This window comes from Parasteatoda tepidariorum, chromosome 5 (assembly GCF_982258835.1).
Source record: "Parasteatoda tepidariorum strain Cologne lab strain chromosome 5, Ptep-v5.0, whole genome shotgun sequence".
Taxonomy (NCBI): domain Eukaryota; kingdom Metazoa; phylum Arthropoda; class Arachnida; order Araneae; family Theridiidae; genus Parasteatoda; species Parasteatoda tepidariorum.
The window spans coordinates 4901828-4923722 of record NC_141759.1 but is presented as its reverse complement, the minus strand read 5'-3'; the positions used below and the strand labels follow the sequence as shown (position 1 = coordinate 4923722).

The 21895-nt window shown below is 32.6% G+C and overlaps 1 protein-coding gene across 4 annotated transcripts; it reads left to right on the top strand.

Annotated features, from left to right (window-relative positions):
* Positions 1-3301: 3301 nt before the first annotated feature.
* Positions 3302-21587, top strand: LOC107446741 (uncharacterized). 4 transcript variants are annotated; one of them, XM_071185312.2, is made up of 4 exons: positions 3302-3734; positions 4070-4232; positions 8533-8643; positions 19384-21587. In XM_071185312.2, exon 4 carries the CDS (start codon positions 19898-19900, stop codon positions 21371-21373), a length of 1476 nt encoding a protein of 491 aa, XP_071041413.2. In that variant the 5' UTR covers positions 3302-3734; positions 4070-4232; positions 8533-8643; positions 19384-19897; the 3' UTR covers positions 21374-21587. The 4 variants fall into 4 exon arrangements, with proteins under 4 accessions (XP_071041413.2, XP_087019316.1, XP_087019317.1 ...); XM_087163190.1 differs by lacking the exon at positions 4070-4232; XM_087163191.1 differs by lacking the exon at positions 4070-4232 and having other exon boundaries at positions 3324-3746.
* The last annotated feature ends 308 nt before the right edge of the window (positions 21588-21895 follow it).

The window sequence follows — 21895 nt, the reverse complement described above, 5'->3', positions numbered from 1 at the left end:
CATAAATTAAGAGGCAAATCACTATAATAAAACTTCCTAGATTATTAATCCTGTTTACTTATTGCCTCGTAAGCATAACATAAGAAGAGGGATACACCGGAAAATTTCTAAATTTCTACCGGTTTTAGGTAACTTTTTATTGTTTACATTCAGTCAACCATCCATAGGGAACTGAAAACTACTTTGAAGATAGTTACAAAAGAAAGAACTTTTGAAAATTTGAAAAAAATTTTTGAGAATTAAATACTTGGTATATTAAGACAAGGGGAAAATATCATAATACATTCATATACAATTGAGATAAGGAGTGAGGGTCAAGACATGAAAGCATTAAATATGAGAGTCAAGACATCAAGGGGTGAAGATCAAGATCGGTCTTCTCCCCAGAGGGTGAATTCGATCGTTGAGATCGAGAATGTTAGAAAAGGTAGCTAATTTTAGCAGATTTTTGATTTTTAAAAGTTTCCAGTTTATACAATTTTAACCACTGAATCCTGATGGCTCAGGAGATAGAGCGCTCGCCTTCCAATGAGATGACTCGAATTCGAATCCCTGTTCTATTCGAATTCCGCACCAAGCTCGCATCGACCACAGTGCTGACGTAAAATATCCTCAGTGGTAGACGGATCATGGATTAGAGTCCCCTTGCCGTCAGGCTAACCATGAAAGGTTTTCGCTGTTTTCCTCTCAATGTAATGCAAATTCTGGTTAGCTCCATCAAAAAGTCCTCTACGAAGTCAATTTTTTTACGATGCTTCATTACCGAGTTCCCTTGTATCTTGGATCAGGTTCAAACTTACAAGACTGCGGAGTTGAACATTGGTAGAAGCAGTGGCGTACGCAGAATTTTTTCAAGGGGGGTCTTCATAATTTTCTGAAACTACTAAAAGAAATTCGAGTCTGTAATAAAGCACCATTATTTCCCTAATTTAGACGCTAGACAATTTTGACTTTTTATTTAGACAACATTGTTTAGTTAAATTTTGATTTGATTTTTTAAAAAAGGTAAATATTTACCATTTTTGTAAAAATTTTTAAAAAAGGTATTTTTAAAAATTTAAAGCGTAATTTCTTGCGTTTTGACATCCTAAAGGTATTTTTTAAAAAAGGTAAATATTTACCACACATATTTTCTAACTTGTTTTAAAATGAGATTTTCAAAAATTAAAAGAATTCTTAGGGAAGAATAAAATAATTATTTCACTAATAATTATAATGATAAAAAGTTTTCAAATAATCGGACACATGCTTTTACAATCAACAGAAATAAAGATTAAAATTTAAAAATAAAGAAATATAATCATTATTATATTTTATGTTATAATAATGTAACAAAGTTTGGCGAGTTGCTTGGCGAATATTTCAAAGTAAAGCTTTTCGCCAGTATAATTCTTTACAGGTATAAAAATAGAAATTATTTCTATTTAAAGTAATTAAGACTTTGATCGGAAGAAATTATAATAAGTTTTAATTTTATTAGCTTAAAATAAATAAATATTTTAAAAGAAAATTTATCGCAAAAATAATGTACTATACTCACCGATACTAAAATCGTGTGCAGGTTCCTGTTATGGTCAGTGGCGTACGCAGAATTTTTTCAAGGGGGGTGTTTATAATTTTCTGAAACTACTAAAAGAAATTCGAGTCTGTAATAAAGCACTATTATTTCCCTAATTTAGACGCTAGACAATTTTGACTTTTTATTTAGACAACATTGTTTAGTTAAATTTTGATTTGATTTTTTAAGTTTAAGAACATAATGTAATATCTTCTAAAAAAAAATCCAATGTCATATGGGTGGGCAGTAACACTTTGAGGGCCACTTTCACATTCATTAGGTCCCGCAGTGGACTGATCGTTAAGACACGGTTCTAAGCAGATCACCGAAGTCAAGCATCACTGGCTACGGTTAGTGTGCGGGTGGGGGACCACTTGGATCAGTCTGCGTAGGGACCGAGGGTGTGCGGTATTGGTCCTCGTTAAACTGTGCTACCGTAAAGTGCTCGACTTAGCGCGCAGGTCGTCGGGCTATCGAAGCGGGGGTGTCATCCCCTTCGCAGAGGATCAAAATTGTGATGGCATGTCTTCGGATCATTCTCCGGGATGTTTCCCAGACCGTCGCCAATAGCCCATTGTGCAACTCTAGTGAGACGTAAATTGACAACAACAACATTCATCAGATTTTGTTATGCTAGAAACGTTTTCTTCAACGGAAGTATCACATTTCTGTACAACAGAAAAACTTACATTGGTAATAGATGCTGTCACCTCACTAATTTCAGGTCGCGGTTTTTTCTCAAAATAATTAAAAATTGTTAAATTCTTGCGTTTTGACATCCTAAAGATCCAAGAACAGCAAATATGTATATATATATATATATATATATATATATATATATATATATATATATATATATATATATATATATATATATATAATATATATATATATATATATATATATATATATATATATATATATATATATATATATATATATATATATATATATATATATGGATTGGTACAGAAATATCCGCTATGCTACGATCTCAAAGTTTCGAGCTGGAATGAATAACTTCAACGAGCACAGTGTCTCCAATGGTATTGTTACTGATTTCTTCACTAGTCGAAATAGTGGCGACGACTGGTTTGGCGATTGAATGAACTTTTTGTTGAGATAAATCAAAACAGATTTAGCGACAAGCTCCGAAAGACAAGCGGCAGAGATAACTCTTAGTCTGACTAACTAACTCCACTGTACTCCGTTCCCCCTTTTATATAATTTTTCACCCCATCTCCAAAATTCTCGAATTGTCTCCAAGACGACAGAACGTCTAGGATTCCAGAATCATCGCGTAAAGACCTCGCGAATGACAGATAGTCTCGAAAACTATACTGGTAGGACAGAAAGGAACCAGTGTGTAACAGTATCACGTGAATTTGGTTTCAAAAGTACAACCCTATTATAATAAATGTTTTTTCAGTATTGTGAGAAATACCGTGAGAAAAAAAAGTAGGCAGAAGGCAGATAAAAATATATAGTCTTAAAAAATAATAGCTCGCATAATTTCTACTAAAATTTTTATTTTTGCCATTTTGTCTGAGCTCAAGGGGGGTGTTTAAACCCCTAAACCCCTCCCTTGCGTACGCCACTGGGTAGAAGTAAACTTAAAATTTGAGATTGGCTTGCTTTAGTGAGAACGGCCCTTAAATAAATCAATAAAATTAACAGGAGTTGCAATTTAACAGCGCCATCTATGATATTTGAGACTTATTTGAGTCTTCGACTCGACGTGCTAGGCGGGTAGAAATGGACTACAATAGACATAAACAAATTCATTAACACTCAAAACATAAACACTTATTAAGTAATATTTATGGATAAAATTCTAAATAGGGTGGTTACTTTGATTTTATTGGTTGTAAAGTAATAGTGGTGATTGTAACTAATTTGAGTATTCGTTAGAAAGATATTTTCCTGCTGAAATATTTTAACTGTTTACGTCGGGGAAAAAAAGAATAATTTTCAATCACTATGTTGAAAAATACTCTTATTTGGATAAAAATGATGAGAATATTAATAGGAAGTATTTACTAAGTTCATTTTTATAAAGAGTATCTTATTTTATTGCACTATCTTCTGTATATTAAAAGAAAGTATCATTATCAACTGATTGGAGAAAAAGCAGTGATGGAAGGAAAACAGCAAAAGTGATTGAGATTCATGCTTTGTAAGTAATTAGGTACATAAAAAAACACTTATGCTTATTCTTATATTTAAAACTTAAGTTATTTATGCAGTGTGTCACAATCGTTACTGTCTCATTGATGGAAATCTAATAATGTATATCATATATATACAGATAGATAGAAATTCATAACTTGAACATAGTATAAGATGGTACTATTCTGTTAGTGGGGCACAAGCTCTGGTTATTTTTAAATTTTCTTTTAGGAAATTTAAGTTTTATGTGTTTAAAAAAAATTTTTTTTTGTAAAGTTGATGGAAGTCTAAATTTTTTAGTGATTTTACATATTAATTTTTTTTTCTTTTGTTGCAATATAGGGGAGATTTCCGTATTAAAATCTGTGGCAGAATTGGCAGTCGCCAAGTCTTGGCAACTCTTGGGCAGCTGCCCGCTAGAAACTAAAAAAAACAGAAATGGACAAACTTTAAAGATGTAACTTGTAACCACCTACAACTGTCCTACATGATGTTTAGTGTATATGTAGGTATACCTTTGAAACAAAAACTAAATAAAAAGTTATTATTCCCTTTCCTTTATCTCAAGGATGAAGCACTTTTTAAAGCTCGAAGTATAATCATATGAAAGGGCAAAGCTCTGGTCTTTGGGGTCAGTGACGCTTGTTACAGATTCTCTTCATATTCTATCTGTACTAAAAGATATAGTTGTTTTAAAAATCTAAATTTAATTCGATTATTATAAATTTATAAGGCCTGCAAACTATTGATTTTTAATATCTTTTCATGAATGATTAATTTTAAAAGAATTACCAAGTGTTTGATGCAAATGGATGACATCACATTATGCATTTGCTCGGACCCATTAGTTTTTCTTTAAAAAAATATATAGTTTTCATTTATGAATTTTGAATGTAAATTAAAATGCTATTAACAGCTGAGTAAAAATTTGTAAACAGCAGTGTAAAAAAAATTTTTCAATACGCATTTTGCGTATGTCTATTTTTTTAAACACATCTTAAACTGTGCTTATTTCCTTAAATTACATTTAGAGCTCTGTTTTCATTTTCTATGTCAAAAGATGTGTCCATTTTCTTAAACCTGCATTGTGAGGTGTGACCAGAATTAAAATGTCACCATCTGTATTTTAATTTCTTTATATTAATTAAATTTGCAAAAAGAAGAACGCATCTATTAAAAATAGAAATAAAAAAAAAATAGTAATAATAATAAATGAAGGAAATAGGTAGCACAGCATTTAAATCAGACAAGATTTCAAACATTTCAACAACATTTCAGAAAAATAACTGATTGAACAAATGCTAATGGTGCTTATGTACAATAATAAGTCAAATGCACCAAAAATGGTAGAGGAGATATGAAAAATAAGTTATTACCCTCATCTTGGGATTTGTAATTCTGCAGTAAGGAGTATTTTAAATTTCAGGTTGAACCCGCTATATTATTATTCTTATTTTATAACTGTCGTCGAACAGCCGACCCAATTTTTCGGGTATATGACTGCTAATGTTCAACTCCATAGCTTTGTCATTTTAAACCCAATCCAGAAGACAAGGGAACTCCTAGATTAAGTATTGGGAGGAATTTGCCTTTGCGGAGGACTTACTGATGAAACTAATCCGCATTTGTGTTACATGGAGAGAGAAACCTCCCACAGTTAGCCTGATGACGAGGGAACTCTAACCCATGATCCGTCTACCATTGAGGATATTTTTGCAGTACTGTAGTCGGTGCAACCTCGATGCGGAATTCGTATCGACCAGCCATCGCTGTGATTCCAATCCGGTTCACCTCATTGGAGCAATTACGGCTCCCACTATATCATTAGAAGTACACTTTAAAACACTTCTTATGAAATAGGTGGAAATGAAAGAATGTATATCTAATGATTTCCTTTTTGGACATGTTAGAAAAGCATTGTTCAAATGTTGTTGTTTTTTGTTTTTTTTACTTTTCGGATTTAAAGCACATCTGATTAAATACACTTCTTATTAAGAAATATTTTTGTGATCAGTAAATACTGATATTATGTGGGTCATATATAAGTTATACTTGTCTAAATTATAAGTAGCAGCATGTTACTTCTTGTTTTAACCCATTTGTGCCAGCATTCTCAATTCAGTTTTATGAAGTTTTAGCAACATTAAAAGTAACTCTGTCTTTCTATTTTTTATTCTCAATTAAATTAATACTTGATTATGATTAATAGAGGGAAGTATTTACATTCATAATAATGTACACAAAACTAAATACAAAAAGATCATCATTTGGCTAATAATAGATAGATCATTCAATGTTTCTGCTGCGAGAACAATTATTTTTGAGATATTGAATCATTGTCAATGGCTCGGCAGCCCAGGATGGGCCTTGGCCTTCTCAAGAAGTTTTTACTGTTAGCGTTTTCCAGTTTTTAATACCAAAAGCTCTTTTTCTAGGCCATCTATCCATGTCAAATTTGGCCTACCTTTGCTTCTTTTTCGTGTACCAACTGGTCTGGCATTGAAAACTCTTTTTGTGATACCATCTTCATCCATTCTTATAACATGGCCTGCTTATTTTATTCTTTGTCGTTTAATGAAGTTAATAATGTCAGGTTCATTATATGAGTGATGAAGCTCTAAATTTGTTCTTCTAAGTCACTCACCATTTTTTTCAGTTCCTTCAAAAATTCTTATCATGGCCTTTCTTTTAAAGGTACCACATTTTGGCTATCTTATTGTCTTGTAAGTAAGGGAAAAATAAAGAAAGTTAGAACAATTTTATATTTTATTATACTCAAATAGATTTGCGTCGATGTTATTTTTATATGGCATAGTGTAATTTTAAGTAGTTCAAATTTAAAATTAAGAAACAAAATTAATTCATCGCAATGTTTCCCTCCTCCAGTGCGTAAAAAACCCCACCTACAGAGTTATGTGAGCAAAATTATTACCGAGCATTAAATATGTATTTATATATAACAGGGTTCTCCCTAGGAATGGAAAAAAAGCAGGGTGCTTCCTTACAAAATGGGGAAATTTCAGTTTTGAAAGGGCACTCACTTATCAATAAAATTTATCAAAATGTGTAATATTATGTAATAACTGAATTTTATCCTCAATTTTTAAATTATCCTCTTATACTATTTTATGTGTATATTTCACTATGTAATTCTCACTCAATATCAAAATAACAGAAAAATTTTCAGCTTTTGAAAAATAATGAGACAAGCTAAAAGTCAATGTGTATAAATTTTCTTCAAAAAATGTAAACTAAAAAAAAAAGAATATTAATTGATATACAACTTTAAAACTTTTTTTTTATTTTAAACTGAAACTTAATTTTTATTTTAATGAGAAAATAAACAATTAAAGGTGCAATTTTTTAAATAAAAAGATATTCATTTAAAAAAAAAAAGAAACACTGGCAATTTTCAAAATCATTAAAAGAATCATTAATATAATTCCCCCCTAAATAAAAGATGTCTCTGGGGCCGAATATCATGTGAATTTTAACTATATAATTAGACAGTATAAGAAACAGTTTAGTAAAAAAGAAAATAAAAGTTAAATAATTATCATTAACTAAATAAATCACAAGTGGACTCTTCATTGAAACAGGTGGTTAAGAAAACAACCTTTTCCGGAAGAAAAAAATTTATATTATAGTTGTAACCGTCGTTGAGCAGCCGACCCAATTTCGGGCCTACAACTACTAATGTTCAACTCTGTAGCCTTGTAATTTTGAATCCAGATGACAAGGGAAACTCCTGCATCAGTACCCCCAAAGGTATGATATATTATGGGAACATGGAGGACTTTGTGACCTGACATATTTAATGCGCCCCAGTCGCCATTTACTACACAGGGAGCTTTTGGTCGGCCGGGCCGGCACCGATCACATGACGTCATGGTTATGGGGCCAGTACTCTACCAACCAGGCTATTCCGGTCTAAATAAGAATGCAATGCTTTTAAGAAATGGCAGCTTATTTTAAAAAAAGGGCAAGAAGGGCGCATTTATGAGGATCAAGGAGCAGGCAAGGCAGGCTGCCCTTTAAAAACCCTAAAGCACTGTATTAAAAGAAAACTTTTATCAAATTACAACATTACTTTTCCTTGATCAGTCCTAATTCAGAGCCTTGATAGTCATGAGAGCCAAAATTTCTGCTAATCAGAAACAATGAAATTCAACATCATTGAAAAAAAAAATCATTTAATGATTGAAATTTTTTTTTAAAAGTATTGAATACAAACACATTAGTTTCATTTTCTGTTTTAGCAAAATATTTTGCAGATGTATATAAGAGTCTATTTAGGCACATTTCAGATGTACTATTTCTCAAGTAGCTTTTTAAATATTTCAAAGTTGAAAATGGCAGTACAGGTTGTTTCAAAGTCTAGTCTGCTGTGCTAGTCATTAGGCAGTAGCACTTTTCTAGAGGCAGAATATATACTTTTTTATTCTTTTTTTTAGGAATTAGTTAATATCAAACCATTTTTTCTCTTCATGATAAAGTATTTGAGCATAAAAGGGGAAAAGAAGTTCTTTCTTAGACTCAGAATATCAATAATAGTATACAATAAATGAACATTTGAATTTTGGAGAAAAAAAATTTATACTTACATATGTCTGTCTCTTTGCACTTCCCCTGAAATATGCCACTGACAGTTTGTAGTAAAATGATAACCAAAATTCTATTATATACGAAAATATTTTTGTATTTTGTACCTCCTAAAAAAGGAAATGAAAAGAATTCCCTGCTTTGATAATAAAAAATATTTTTCATGGCATTTATATAAAAATGAATATTATTTTATTTTTCAGGAATGTCCTTCTAAGTTGAATATTGCCCAGGTTTTAATGAGTGTGTGTTAAAACAATAGCCACGGAAAGGTGTTACTGTGAAAAATCATAGAAAGACCTATTAATTTAAAGGTAGATTATAATAATATTGCCAACTATTTTAGTGTGATGTTTTTGTGTTCTTCATTCATTCCATTGTATGACTTAAATGAATTGTTAATTTCTTCTGTTGCTTAATTACTGCTAACAACTTAAATGCTGCTTTCAGTGTCTTTTAGTATAATGTGTAGTAATATTTGCTTTCTTCAATACATAGACAAAACCTTTATTCTTGTAAAAAATTTAATGCAGTTTTTCTAATCATCATTTTTAACCTGGCATAAAAATTGCAGTTCTTGTAAATGCCTTGAATAAGGTTATTGAGCTGCAAATAAGTTGATAGAGGTAGACAGTCAGTATGAGTTTAAAAGACAATGAATTCCTTAATGATCATGCTGATGTGAAACCTTATTCTTGTTATAAGAGTTTCTTAGATAGAAGTCATCTAACTGAGCACAATCTTGTTCATACTGGAGAGAAACCTTATTCTTGCAGTGTATGCAATGAAAGTTTTTCAATTTCAGAACATTTAACTCAACATAGTCACACTCATAGTTTTGAAAAACCTTATTCTTGTAGTGTGTGTAATAAAAGTTTCTCAAAGATGACACACCTAACTAGACACAGTCGTACACATACTGGTGAAAAACCTTATACTTGTAGTGTATGTAATAAAAGTTTTTCGCAAAAAGAATATCTAACTGTGCACAATCGCATTCATACAGGGGAGAAACCTTATTCTTGTAGTGTATGTAACAAGAGTTTTTCACAAAAGCAATATCTAACTATACACAAACGTATTCATACTGGGGAAAAACCTTATTCTTGTAGTATATGTAATAAAAGTTTTTGCAGAACGGAAAATCTAACTAAACACAGTTTTACTCATACTGGTGAAAAACCTTATTGTTGCAATGTATGCAATAAAGGTTTTTCAACGATGGCACATCTTACACAACACAGTCGCACTCATGCTGGACGAAAACCTTATTCTTGTAGTGTATGCAATAAAAGTTTTTCACAGAAGCAATATCTAACTATACACAGTCGCACTCATACCGGAAAGAAACCTTATTCTTGTAATGTATGTAAGGAAAGTTTTTTAATGAAGGCGCATATAATTCAACACAGTCGCACTCATACTGGGGAGAAACCTTATTGTTGTAGTATTTGTAATAAAAGCTTTTCATGGAAGCAACAGCTAACTAGACACAGTCGCACTCATACTGGTGAAAAACCTTATTCTTGTGACATGTGTAATAAAAGTTTTTCGCATGAGAGTACACTGTCTGTGCACATTCGTGTTCATACTGGTGAGAAACCTTATTCTTGTAGTGTATGTAATAAAAGTTTTTCGCAGAAGAAACATCTATCTAGACACGGTGGTACTCATACCGGAGAAAAACCGTAATCTTGTGACATGTTTTAAAACAGTTTATCCCAGAGGTTTATGTTAACTATTTACAGTTTTGTTTATACTGCTGAGTAACTTTACTTTTGTAATGAGTGTAATAAAAGTTTGTTACATTATAGTGATATAGTTTTCCATTGTTATTTTCGTTGTGCTTGGAATAGTAATAATAAGTAATTAAAATGACAAAAAGTAGTGACAAGCAAATAAAATCTTTAAATGTTGTATACAAGCCTTCTGGAACTCTCTAACCAAGCGGTTTACGCCATGTGCTGTGTGGCATGGAAATAATGAGTTTGAATCTCATTGTAATCCTGACTTTGCCCCTTAATGATTAGGGTGACCTGGGGTAATTCCTGATCAAAAACCGCAAACATCTATTTTGTGAAAAAACTATTCGAAATAGAATTTTAATATTTACTGGAAGTTTGAGGCTATATGAGATGAGTCCAATGCCACCTTCTTTTGTTTGAAAATCTAATTAGAATTTAAAAGATTTTAAATATTTAGTGATCAGGAATTACCCCTGGTCTTGATCATTTCTGGGGTAATTCCTGATCACTTCTGGGGTAATTACTGATCACCAGTTTTTGTTGAAAAGGGGGCTGCTTAAAAATAATTATATAATGGTAATTAACAAATAAGACATCAAGATCAAACAAATAAACCAAAAAGATATGTTTAAGCAGCTAATAAAATGATTTATTTAAAAGCAAGAAGAACGATTAACACTTTAAAATTTCAAAAATCTTTGCATTGTGCCATACATTTTAGGCAATCAGTCAACTCATTCTCATGTTCTTCTGAAATATAAGAGAGTTACAACATGGGTTACTTTTGCTGGATTTTTTAACTTCAATTAGGGAAAGTGTAAAGTTAAGTAAGGTATGTCAACAGCTCTGGCAGCAGCTCTCACACTGAAATTTTCATTTTCAATCATTAAAAGAAATTCACTAATTTTGTTTTCTAGAAGCTTAGTATCCTTTTTAGGCTTATAATTTCTCACCATATTTGTACTAGGCTAATTTATTAACTTAAAAATTATTCTAACGATGTACACACATAAAATTAAGATAGAAGCAAGGTAAGACAAACCAGAAATGGTGCAAATCAGAATACAGTCTTGTATACAGTTAAAAACAAATTTTGTGATGACAGTTAAAATATATTTTATAGTTGTTCCACTTAATAAATGTGAACTGTTATTTAAGAAAAAACAATTAGGTATTTATAAGCTATTGTATATACTATTTATAAGAAGAAATGACAATGATCAGGAATTACCCCAGTGATCAATAATTACCCCATCTGTAGGGGGCAACATTTGATATAGTTTCCTATAATCAATTATAATGTTTACAGTAGATGCAAAACAATTAAACAATAGCCCACACTATTTTTATATCAAAGAAAAAGAAAGTGACTCAAAATATTTATTAAGAGAAGGAGGGGGATCTTTGCAGAAATGTGCACATTTTGAAACCCATCTTTGAAATGGAAAATACAGAAAGCAGTTTAAAAGATACTTAATTTGTTAGATTAAACGAAAAATTATTATTAAGTAAATGTAGTTATACTTTAGTAAAGTGTACAAGCATTCTTGTCCATGTCTTAAATTTGAAAAAAAAAATTTTTTTTTTAAATAAAACTTAGGTGATCATTATTTACCCCAGAAACAGAGTGATCGTGAATTACCCCGGGTCACCCTATGCCTAATACAATCAGACTTCTATTTAACGAGCATCCATTTTGCGAATTTCTCTATTTTACAATTTTTTTTTTCGAGGAACCAAGAACATTTTGGAAATTTCTTCGTAAAATAACCTTCAAAAAAACAAAGCGAATTTTCTATTTTAGGAACTTTACTTATTTCCCAAGATATTGCAGAACATTTCAAACTTGTTTACACATTTTATGGGAGAAATGACCTCAAATTTATTTTCACAGCCTCTTAACTTTTAGAGAAAGTAAAATCCTTTTCCCTTATTGTTTGCATTTCATACAGAAAATTTAGCTTTTATTAGTTGAAAATGTATGTAGCATGATAGGGTAACATTGGATAGTGTTTTGTTCTATTCTCAATTTCCATGCAGAGACTTCTTTTATGGTTAAAATTTATAAAATATATAGCAGATAATTTACAATTGCTATTTTAATTATGTCTAATGTTAATGAATTTGAAACCTGTTTTGTGTTTAAGTTTTTCAAATGGTATTCTATTCAACGAATTTTTCATATAGTGAACTTTTTAATGGGATTTAGCGACTTCGTTAAATAGAGGTCAGACTGTATTGACGTTAAGTAACGTTAATTAACAAGAAGTAGGCACGTATTAACTCGTTTGGTCTTTAAAAGAAGGATTGAAAACTAAAAGGGGCCATTTTTCGTAAACACGCATTTCGAGCTGTGTCCGGTTTTAAAATCTCACAGAATAAATTGATGAGAAGCTGGCAAAACTCATTGAGTGTTGTTGGAAGTTTAAATTGAGTAAAAATCAAGGAGAGTTGCGAATTTCAGAAACTGCTATTTTTTTTATTTTTTAAAATTCCTTTTTTGTGCTTTTTTTCATTGGATGTTTTTAAAAAGAGTCAATGTTTCCTTTTTCAAAATGAGATATTCCTTCTTAACCCTGTAGATTTTCGCCATGAATTATGCAAAAAGCGGGTTTTCACAACGTTCTATTCAATGTATTCACAATTCATTCAACCACTACAAATTTCGGCGTCGTGTTGGTCCGTAGCGTATGACAGCAGTAATCATTTGACATGTTTAATGAAATACTTACGGGTCCGTGTACTGAGCTGCATTCAGTGGGAAGGTATTTTTGCACTCTCATTTGCCACCCTCCTGAATTTTGCAAAGAATTCTCAATTTCAGGCTTTCTTTTCCTAATCGAACCGAAAAATCTCTCTAAATTTCGCTGATCTTGGGGACCAAGTAAACATTCCTAAATTTTTCCCCGAATAACAGAGGAAAACTTTTATTTCTGTTGTTAATTTCATCATTGGTGAAGCGCTTTCGTCATTGCCAGGTTAATAACCTCGCACTATTCTTTATAGATGAGTACCATAATTTTTGTACTTAGCTTGGGGATCATTCACTTATTATGCATTTTCCTATGGGTCCCCAGAGCAGTCAAGAATCACAAAGTGTCAAAAAATATTGAGAATGATTGCTCTAAAATCTTTAAGTTTCCAAAATCAGCTACATTTCAAAAATCTACAATGGCCGAGAAACTAATTTTTTTAGCATTAATTTCCGTTGAAAATTATTTTAGTGAATCTCATACTGTTTGAATGTGCTTAAGGCACGAAAAAATGAATTTTTAATGTGTAGTATGCTTTTATATTTGCATGCCACAAAATATTATGCTCTTTAAAAGTAGTGCCCGCCGTTTATTAAAATCACTTTCGTTTTATGCTCTTTTGATTGTATTAAGTGCCTGATTTTATTAAGAGGCGATTCAACATTTGAAAAAAAAAATTTACGATATATTCTAAATGCACACACTTTAAAAGCTGAAATAATGACCGCATTAATGCTTTATTTTAACTAATTTAATTATTTTAATAAAGTAAAACCCTACATAAGATTAAATTTACAAAAGTTTTGCAAAAAACCGATCAATGGTTGCTTGAGTTGCAGTATTTAAAATTAACTTTTCAACATCAATTGAGAGTTTATAGAAGTTTTTATGGTTTTCGATATTCCTCTTTGTGCATCTCTCTCTGTGCTTTTCGATATTCCTCTTGTATTCCTCTTTGTGCTTTTCGATATTCCTCTTTCCAGCTTGCCGCAATACATTAAGTGCTTTTCTGACTTCGATTGAAGATGGCACTGGTGAGTTTATTTCATCTTCTGAGTCTGATTCCTCCATTTCTTGATGGGAAGTAACTTTGCAATTTTTGATGTCTGTAACAATTTTAGAATCAGATTTTTCTCTTGATGTTTGCAGGTTATCGTCAATAGCTACGTAACGTGAAAAATTCTCGTCTATTTCATTTTCTTCATTGCTGATCATTTCTTCGAAACAGTTATGAGCCCCATCTCCATCTTGTAGCTTCACGTTGACTACATTTAGGAAGCTTATCATAGTTTTGCGATGCTTCGAATTTATCTTTAAGACTCAAAACCTTCCTTTTCGACATGTTGAGAAAATTTAACACCAAACGAACTTAAAAATGATATATGCTCTAACTATAATTTACTCAAACGGCTTAAATAATATGGAACATGTGCACAGACAGTTTTTGGAAATCTATTCATGTTCTCTGTTAAGATAGATAACAAAAGAAACTTCTCTCCCTTCTATGGTTCATTCAATAAAAAGTAAGATAAGAATTCGACCCCCTGTTGAGTGAGATAGGTTTCTCCAAACTTCATTCAAGTCAAGGAATTAACATTGATAAATTGATTTCTATGAACTCGCCGCTTACCACCCGCATTTTTCCTTAACTCTTACACTATGTATATAGCAGGAAAGTGCTAACCACACCTGTTTCACAGGTTTGTGAGTAACTGTTGCTTCTTTTAAAAAAATCTTTAAACTTCGAAAAAATAAAATTTTATAAATAAGAACAAAAAAAGCTGAAATAGTGCACCTTTGATTTATTTTATAGTCAAAATTTTGATTTTAAAAAGCGGCGGCATTGATTTTACTAAAGGATGTTTTTAACATGTATTAATATTGTAACGATTCGGTTCTTGCCGATTTGATTTTATAAAACGGCTGATTTTATTATCCGATGATTTTATTAGCGGCGGGCACTGCACCTGTGATAAATATTTATTCTGGAATACTGGAGGGTATATTCTCATTAATTTAACCACTTTTTTTAAACCTTGAATGGTTTAATTGTTATTTTTCTTGTTCATATATTTCCTAAATAAACTTTTATCGTTGATATGGATAGTTATGTGGGAAAAATAATATAATTTAAAACAAAAAGCAATTTTTTTCTAAAATGTAAATACACCAGGGAGACAATTCAGCCGGAAAGAATATTTACATTTATTTTCCCCTTCAAATGCAGCTTCTTTTTCCAAAATTATGTTCAGGGCGTTGTAAGAATCGCAAGAACCTTCTCCGCCCACAGCACTGCCTCGGCATCTCTGATTTTTCTTGCGTGAGTGAGAATGGTCCTTAAATGACTCCATAAATGGACAAAAGTGGCAGTCAATAAGCGCCATCTATGATTACACAATTTCCATGATTACGATGTGTTAGATGGGTAGAAATGGGCAACAATAAACGTATGCAAGCTAAGATTTTAAAAAGTTTGAGGAGCCAGTAAATGTATTTATAATGTTGAAAATACCCTTATATTAACTAAAATGATGAAATACATATTCTTGGAAAATATTCATTAAGTTCATTTTCATAAAGAGCATCTATTTCATTGCATTATCTTCTTTATGTTGAAAGAAAGTCTGATTATCAACTGGGAGCAAGAAAAAGCAGCAACAGAAGGAAACATTATCTTTGTAGTCAAAATGGATAATTAAGTAATTATGTACATTAAAAACACTTTAATGTTTAGTCTAGCATTTAAAATATAATTTATTTTTTACAGTGTGTAAAATCTTTAGACAAAAAGTGTTTATTACTGTGGAGTAACTACCACTATAAATATTAAATACCAATTCAGTAGTATATAAGACATTAACTTGATTCCTTCTTGAGGTACCTTTTGATTCATGAATGTTGACATAGTCGATTTATAATTCCCCTCATTACCATCCCATTGATGGAAATTTAAAAATGTGTCATCAAATGCCTATAAATAGAAATTCATAAGTTGACGTATGATTAAACGGTATTTTTGGGTTTGTTAGATGTAAATTCGATTGATTTTTTTTCATTTAGTTTTTACCTGTTTATAAGTAAATTAAATATTCTTTAAAAAATGAGTCCGTGTTTAGATTTTTTGATAATTTCTCTCTTATGACTGATTAACCGAAAACGGGTGATATTTCCATGTGATCTGCCTCTCCATCTGCAATTGCTAAGTTGCCAAATAGATTTTAAATTTGCAATTATTAAATTTTTTTTTGAAAAAAATTTTTTTTTAGATGTTTGCCTTTAGGTGGCTATTAGTTATGCCATTTAAGTTGGTCCCTTTCTGTGATGTTTTTTTTTTTTTTTTTTTTTTTTTAGTTTCTCGCAGGCCTCTGCCCGGAAGTTGCCAAGATTTGGCGATTATTCTGTCGCAGATCATGATACGGAAATCTCTACCCCCCAAACTGATGAAACATTGATACATATATCTGATTTTGAATTTCAATTGCTAATTTTTCTTTCTTTTTACTAACCAAAAATAATACCAATATTAATTAATTGTTAAAAAATTTAATGTATATAAACTGCTGTTTGTAGAAAATGCAACACCATGAAGGAATCATCAGAATCAAATGAAATTCGCAGCAAATGTCAATTATAGGATATTATGCAAATTAATAAAGTTTCAGAGCCATCGCGCGTGCGTGGCGCGCGCAGCGCCCTCTGAATTGATGCTGAAAGCGTATAAATAAAGTGCTGTAGCGGGACGTTGAAAATAGTCTATGATTATTTGTTAGTGGCAAACGTTTAGTGAGACCTGAGTATGCCTCCACGACGGAAGAATAAGAAATTCAAGCAACTTACGGAGTTTGAACGAGGGAGGATAATCGGCCTTCGAGAAGGAGGATTTTCCTATCGCGCAATAGCAGCTCGTATGCAGCGGAACAGTTCCACAGTGATGCGAGTTTGGAAGCAGTGGACCGACGAGCACCGAACAACTCGAAAAACAGGCACTGGACGACAGAAGGTGACGTCAGAGCGCGATGATCGACACCTGCTCCGCATGGCGGTGAATGATCGCACAGCTTCCTCCAGGCAGCTGGCAGCACATTGGTCTACTGCTACAGGTGTACAATTGTCGGCTTCGTCAATTCGTCGTCGTCTGCTGCGCCGTGGATTGCGTGCAAGGGTGCCATTATACAGGATTCCCCTCACGGCGGATCATCGACGGCTGCGTCGGCAGTGGGCTCTTGAGCACAGAGACCGGCGAGCTGATTGGCACCAAGTTGTCTTTTCAGATGAATCACGCTTCAATTTGTGGACCCATGATGGCCGTGTTCGTGTTAGACGTTATGCCGGTCAACGCTGCCTTCCTGAGTGTATTATTGAACGACATAGTGGTCGAACACCCGGAGTTATGGTCTGGGGTGCGATTTCGTATCATGGACGATCCAATTTGATACGAATTGAGGGTAATCTCAATAGCAACAGATACGTCCGTGAAGTGCTACAGCCCGAAGTCGTTCCTTTCCTTCAAGGCATCCCTGGAGCTATCTTTCAGCAGGATAATGCACGCCCACATGTTGCGCGGACTGTTAGAGACTTCTGTTCAGCACAACGCATGCAACTTCTTCCTTGGCCTGCTTATTCGCCGGATATGTCGCCTATTGAGCACGTGTGGGATATGGTTGGTCGGCGTCTCACTCGTGATCCGCGTCCTGCAGTTTCCAAAGACGAACTTTGGTTGCGCATACAAGCGATATGGAATTCTCTTCCTCAAGCAGATATTCAACATCTGTTTGACTCCATGCCACGTCGTATAGCAGCACTTATTGCAGCGCGTGGTGGCTGCACCAAATACTGATTTCGGACGCTTAATTTGTTTCTTTTGTTTTGAAAATTTCATCATTTATTTGTATCAGTACAAGTCGTTTCTGCATTAAATTTCATTTGATTCTGATGATTCTTTCATGGTGTTGCATTTTCTACAAACAGCAGTTTAGATGTCACCATCATAAGTCCCGCAGTGGGCTGATCATTAATACACGGTTCCCTGCAGATCACCGAAGTCAAGAATCACTGGCTACAGCCAGTGTGCGGGTGAGTGACCACTTGGATCAGTCTGTGTAGGGACCAAGGATGTGCAGTATGGGTCCTCATTAAATTGTTGTACCATAAAGTGCTCGACTTAGTGTGCAGTCGTCGGACTACCGAAGCGGCTGTGCCATCTCCTCTGCAAAGGATTAAAATTGTGATGGCTTGTCCTCAGAACATCCTCAGGGATGTTTCCCAGACCGTTGCCAATAGCCCAATTGTGCAGCTCCAAGGCGATGTAAAAGAACTACAACAAAAACCACCCTAAAGTGTTGCATGATAGCTGTTTTTTTCATTTCAGATCATTATTTCTAATTTGTTTATTATTGAACTTCGGTAAATTTTTGTATCAATTTCTGCACTGAACTGATCTCCAATATTTGATAACTTCTAGGCAGTTGATTCGCTAGAAACTTTCTCGTAGAAAGCATAAAAATTATCCCAGAAAGGGACCCATTTGTAGGGTGAAAAACACGGGCAAGTAAACCTCAAAATTTAGTTTTTTTTTTTTAATAATTTTTTTCAGGTTTAAAGCCTCTTTGATGCTCGGAAAATTGTTGATGAGCTACGAAAAGTAAGTTATTACCTTTCCCTTGGGATATATAATTCTCCTGTAAGGGGTGCATTATGGAAGTATGCATTAAATTTCCAATTGAACCCCATCATGTAATGTAAGTAAGGAAAAAATTGAGAAAAGTAGTTTTAAAAAGTAAAGAAACATCTTTTGTAGTGCAGGGCTGATTGTGCTCCGGAAAAAATCCTGATTTCCGGATTTTTCGCTAACAGTGATCCGGAAGTTTCCGGAGATCGAAAGTCCAGTCGTTTAAAAAAATCATTGATCACTTAAGTTTCCGGAAATCAAATTTTTAAAGGTGGAACTTAAAAACACAGTTTATTTAATTTGTTCGTAAGGGAGAGCCACAGAGATACTTTATAAGCTTATATTCATGATTAATATTCATTTTTTATCACTAAATAGTTGTTATAATCATAAACTAAAAAAAAAAAAAAAAAAAAAAAAAAAAGACATATTTGTAAATTTTAATTACTTCTCCAGGTCATCATAGGTATGTGTAAATGGTATAAGTATGTGTAAAATTTTAAATATATTTTTAGTAAACTAAGAAATATTGAGAAAAAGGAAAAAAAACCTTGTTTAAATTTTTTTCTAATTTTTCAATTTAAACTGTTTTTTTTTTTTTTTCAAATTCAGGAAATCTTCCGGAATTTTGACTTGGGCTCACAATCACCCCTGGTAGTGTACCAAGTATGGTTATAGTGACAATTATCCCTTGTTTTGCTCTATAAAACCCACCAGTGTTGGAGAAAGCAATAAAATTTTTCAATCTCTTTCCTCTATATCAATTCTACTGTTTTTAGTGAGAAACTTCCGTATGGACAACTAGTCCAATTTTATAAATAATATTTATTCTTGTTCTAAAATATGCTATGCACTATATGCATAAAGATACATTTTTTTTTCTTTCAGATTTTTTCTTTTAAGTTGAATATGCTGCACAATGTTTCATTAAATTTGAACTTAACCTGCATTAATAACCACAGAAGGGTTGTCTTACATCTTAAAATTTGCTTCTACTACCACTGAGAAAAATTGAAGAAAAGAATTTTCATTGCCAAATGACCAAAATAACAATGAATAGTATTTAATATGATATTTCTAAGTTATTGAATCATTCATTTTATTGTGAAATATGTATGTATGTCTCAAATATAGCTTAAATACTTCTCTTGCGAAAATACTGCTAGTAACTTAAATACTACTTTCAAAGTATTTTAATGCAATGTGTTATAATATTCGCTTTTATCAGTTACTCAAGAAAACATTATTTAATTGTGACAAAATATTTATTGCAACTTTTCTAAAAATCTATTTTAACCTTGTATAAGAGAGTGCAACCTAATAAAACATTACAATTATTGTTCATGTAAGAGTTTTCTCGATAGTTTGGCTAAACTTAAGTTAATTAAGGTTTGCAATCAATATGAGTTTGAAAGACAGCAACTTATCTAATGTTCATGCTGATCTGAAACCATATTCTTGTAGCATATGTTATAATAGTTTTTTAGATAGAAGTCATCTTACTGAGCATAGTCTCATTCATACTAGTGAGAAACCATATTCTTGTACTATATGTAATAAAAGTTTTTCGCTGAAGAATACTCTTACTAGGCACAGTCGCATTCATGCTCGTGAAAAACCATATTCCTGTAGTGTATGCAAGGAAAGTTTTTCATTAAAGAAACTTCTGACTGAGCATAGGCTCAATCATACTGGTGAGAAACCTTATTCTTGTAGGGTATGCAATAAATGTTTTTCATTTAAGTGTAGGCTGATTGAACACACTCGCGTTCATAATGGTGAGAAACCTTATTCTTGTAACATATGTTATAAAAGTTTTTCACTGAAGAAATCACTAACTAGACACAGTCGCACTCATACTGGTGGCAAACCTTTCTCTTGTAGTGTGTGTAATAAAAGTTTTATAACTGAGAGTCATCTGATTGAGCATAGCCGTGTTCATACTGGTGAGAGACCTTTCTCTTGTAGTGTATGCAATAAAAGTTTTTCATTTAGGAGTAATCTGACTGAGCACAGTCGAATTCATACTGGTGAAAGACCTTATTCTTGTGATGTTTGTAATATGACTTTTTCACAGAGGCAACAACTTTCTAGACACATTCGCATCCATACTGGTGAAAAACCTTATTCTTGTATTATATGTAATAAAAAATTTTCGTGTAAAGGTCATCTGACAGAGCATAGTCGCATTCATACTGGTGAAAAGCCTTATTCTTGTAGTGTATGTAATAAAAGTTTTTCATTTAGTAGTAATCTAACTGAGCATAGTCGTGTTCATACTGGTGAAAAACCTTATTCTTGTGATGTTTGTAATATGACTTTTTCATACACGCAACAACTTACTAGACACATTCGCATCCATACTGGTGAGAAACCTTTTTCTTGTAGTGTATGTAATAAAAGCTTTTCATTTAGAAGTGATCTGACTGACCATAGTCGCACTCACACTGGTGAAAGACCTTATTCTTGTAGTGTATGTAATAAAAGTTTTTCATTCAGAGGTCATCTGAGTGAGCATAATCGAGTTCATACTGGTGAAAAACCTCATTCTTGTAGTGTATGCAATAAAAGCTTTCGATTTAGAACTACTCTGACTGAGCATAGTCGCATTCATACTGGTGAAAAACCTTATTCTTGTGATGTTTGTAATAGGTCTTTTTCACGAAAGCAGCAACTTGCTAGACACATTCGCATCCATACTGGTGAGAAACCTTATTCTTGTAGTGTATGTAATAAAAAGTTTTCATTTAGAAATCATGTGACTGAGCATAGTCGTCGCATTCATACTGATGAAAAACCTTATTCTTGTGACGTATGCAATAAAAGCTTTTTATATAAAAGTCGTCTGACTCGACATAGTCGCATTCATACTAGTTAAAAATCATACTCTTGTCGTGTTTGTAATATAACTTTTTTATGGAGCAAGAACTAACTAGACACATTCGCATCCATACTGGCGAGAAACCTTATTCTTGTAATGCATGCTATTAAAGTCTTATGAGAAGGTATATACTATCTGTCCACAGTTTTGTTCATACTGTTAAATAGTTTTAATTCTTAAAAAATAGTAATAAAAATTTGATTTTTACATTATAATGGTCTAACTGTCCACATTCATTATCATTGTTGTTAGAAGTCTTACAAAAGACAAAAGAGTTTTGAGAAGATTTATCTGTATACAGGCAAATTGAAAAGTGTCACCATTAAAGAATCTTATTTTTGAAGTTAGTTATTTGAGACAGGATTAATCTGACATATTAACACCCTTCTGCAACTGAAACGAGCTTCTTCGATTTGATCTCCTCGATACTCATCGCTATTCGAAATTCTAATTCAACTGATCATTATCGAAGTAAAAGGGTTGTCTTTTTCTTACGGTCACTTGTGCTGTACCCCCCAA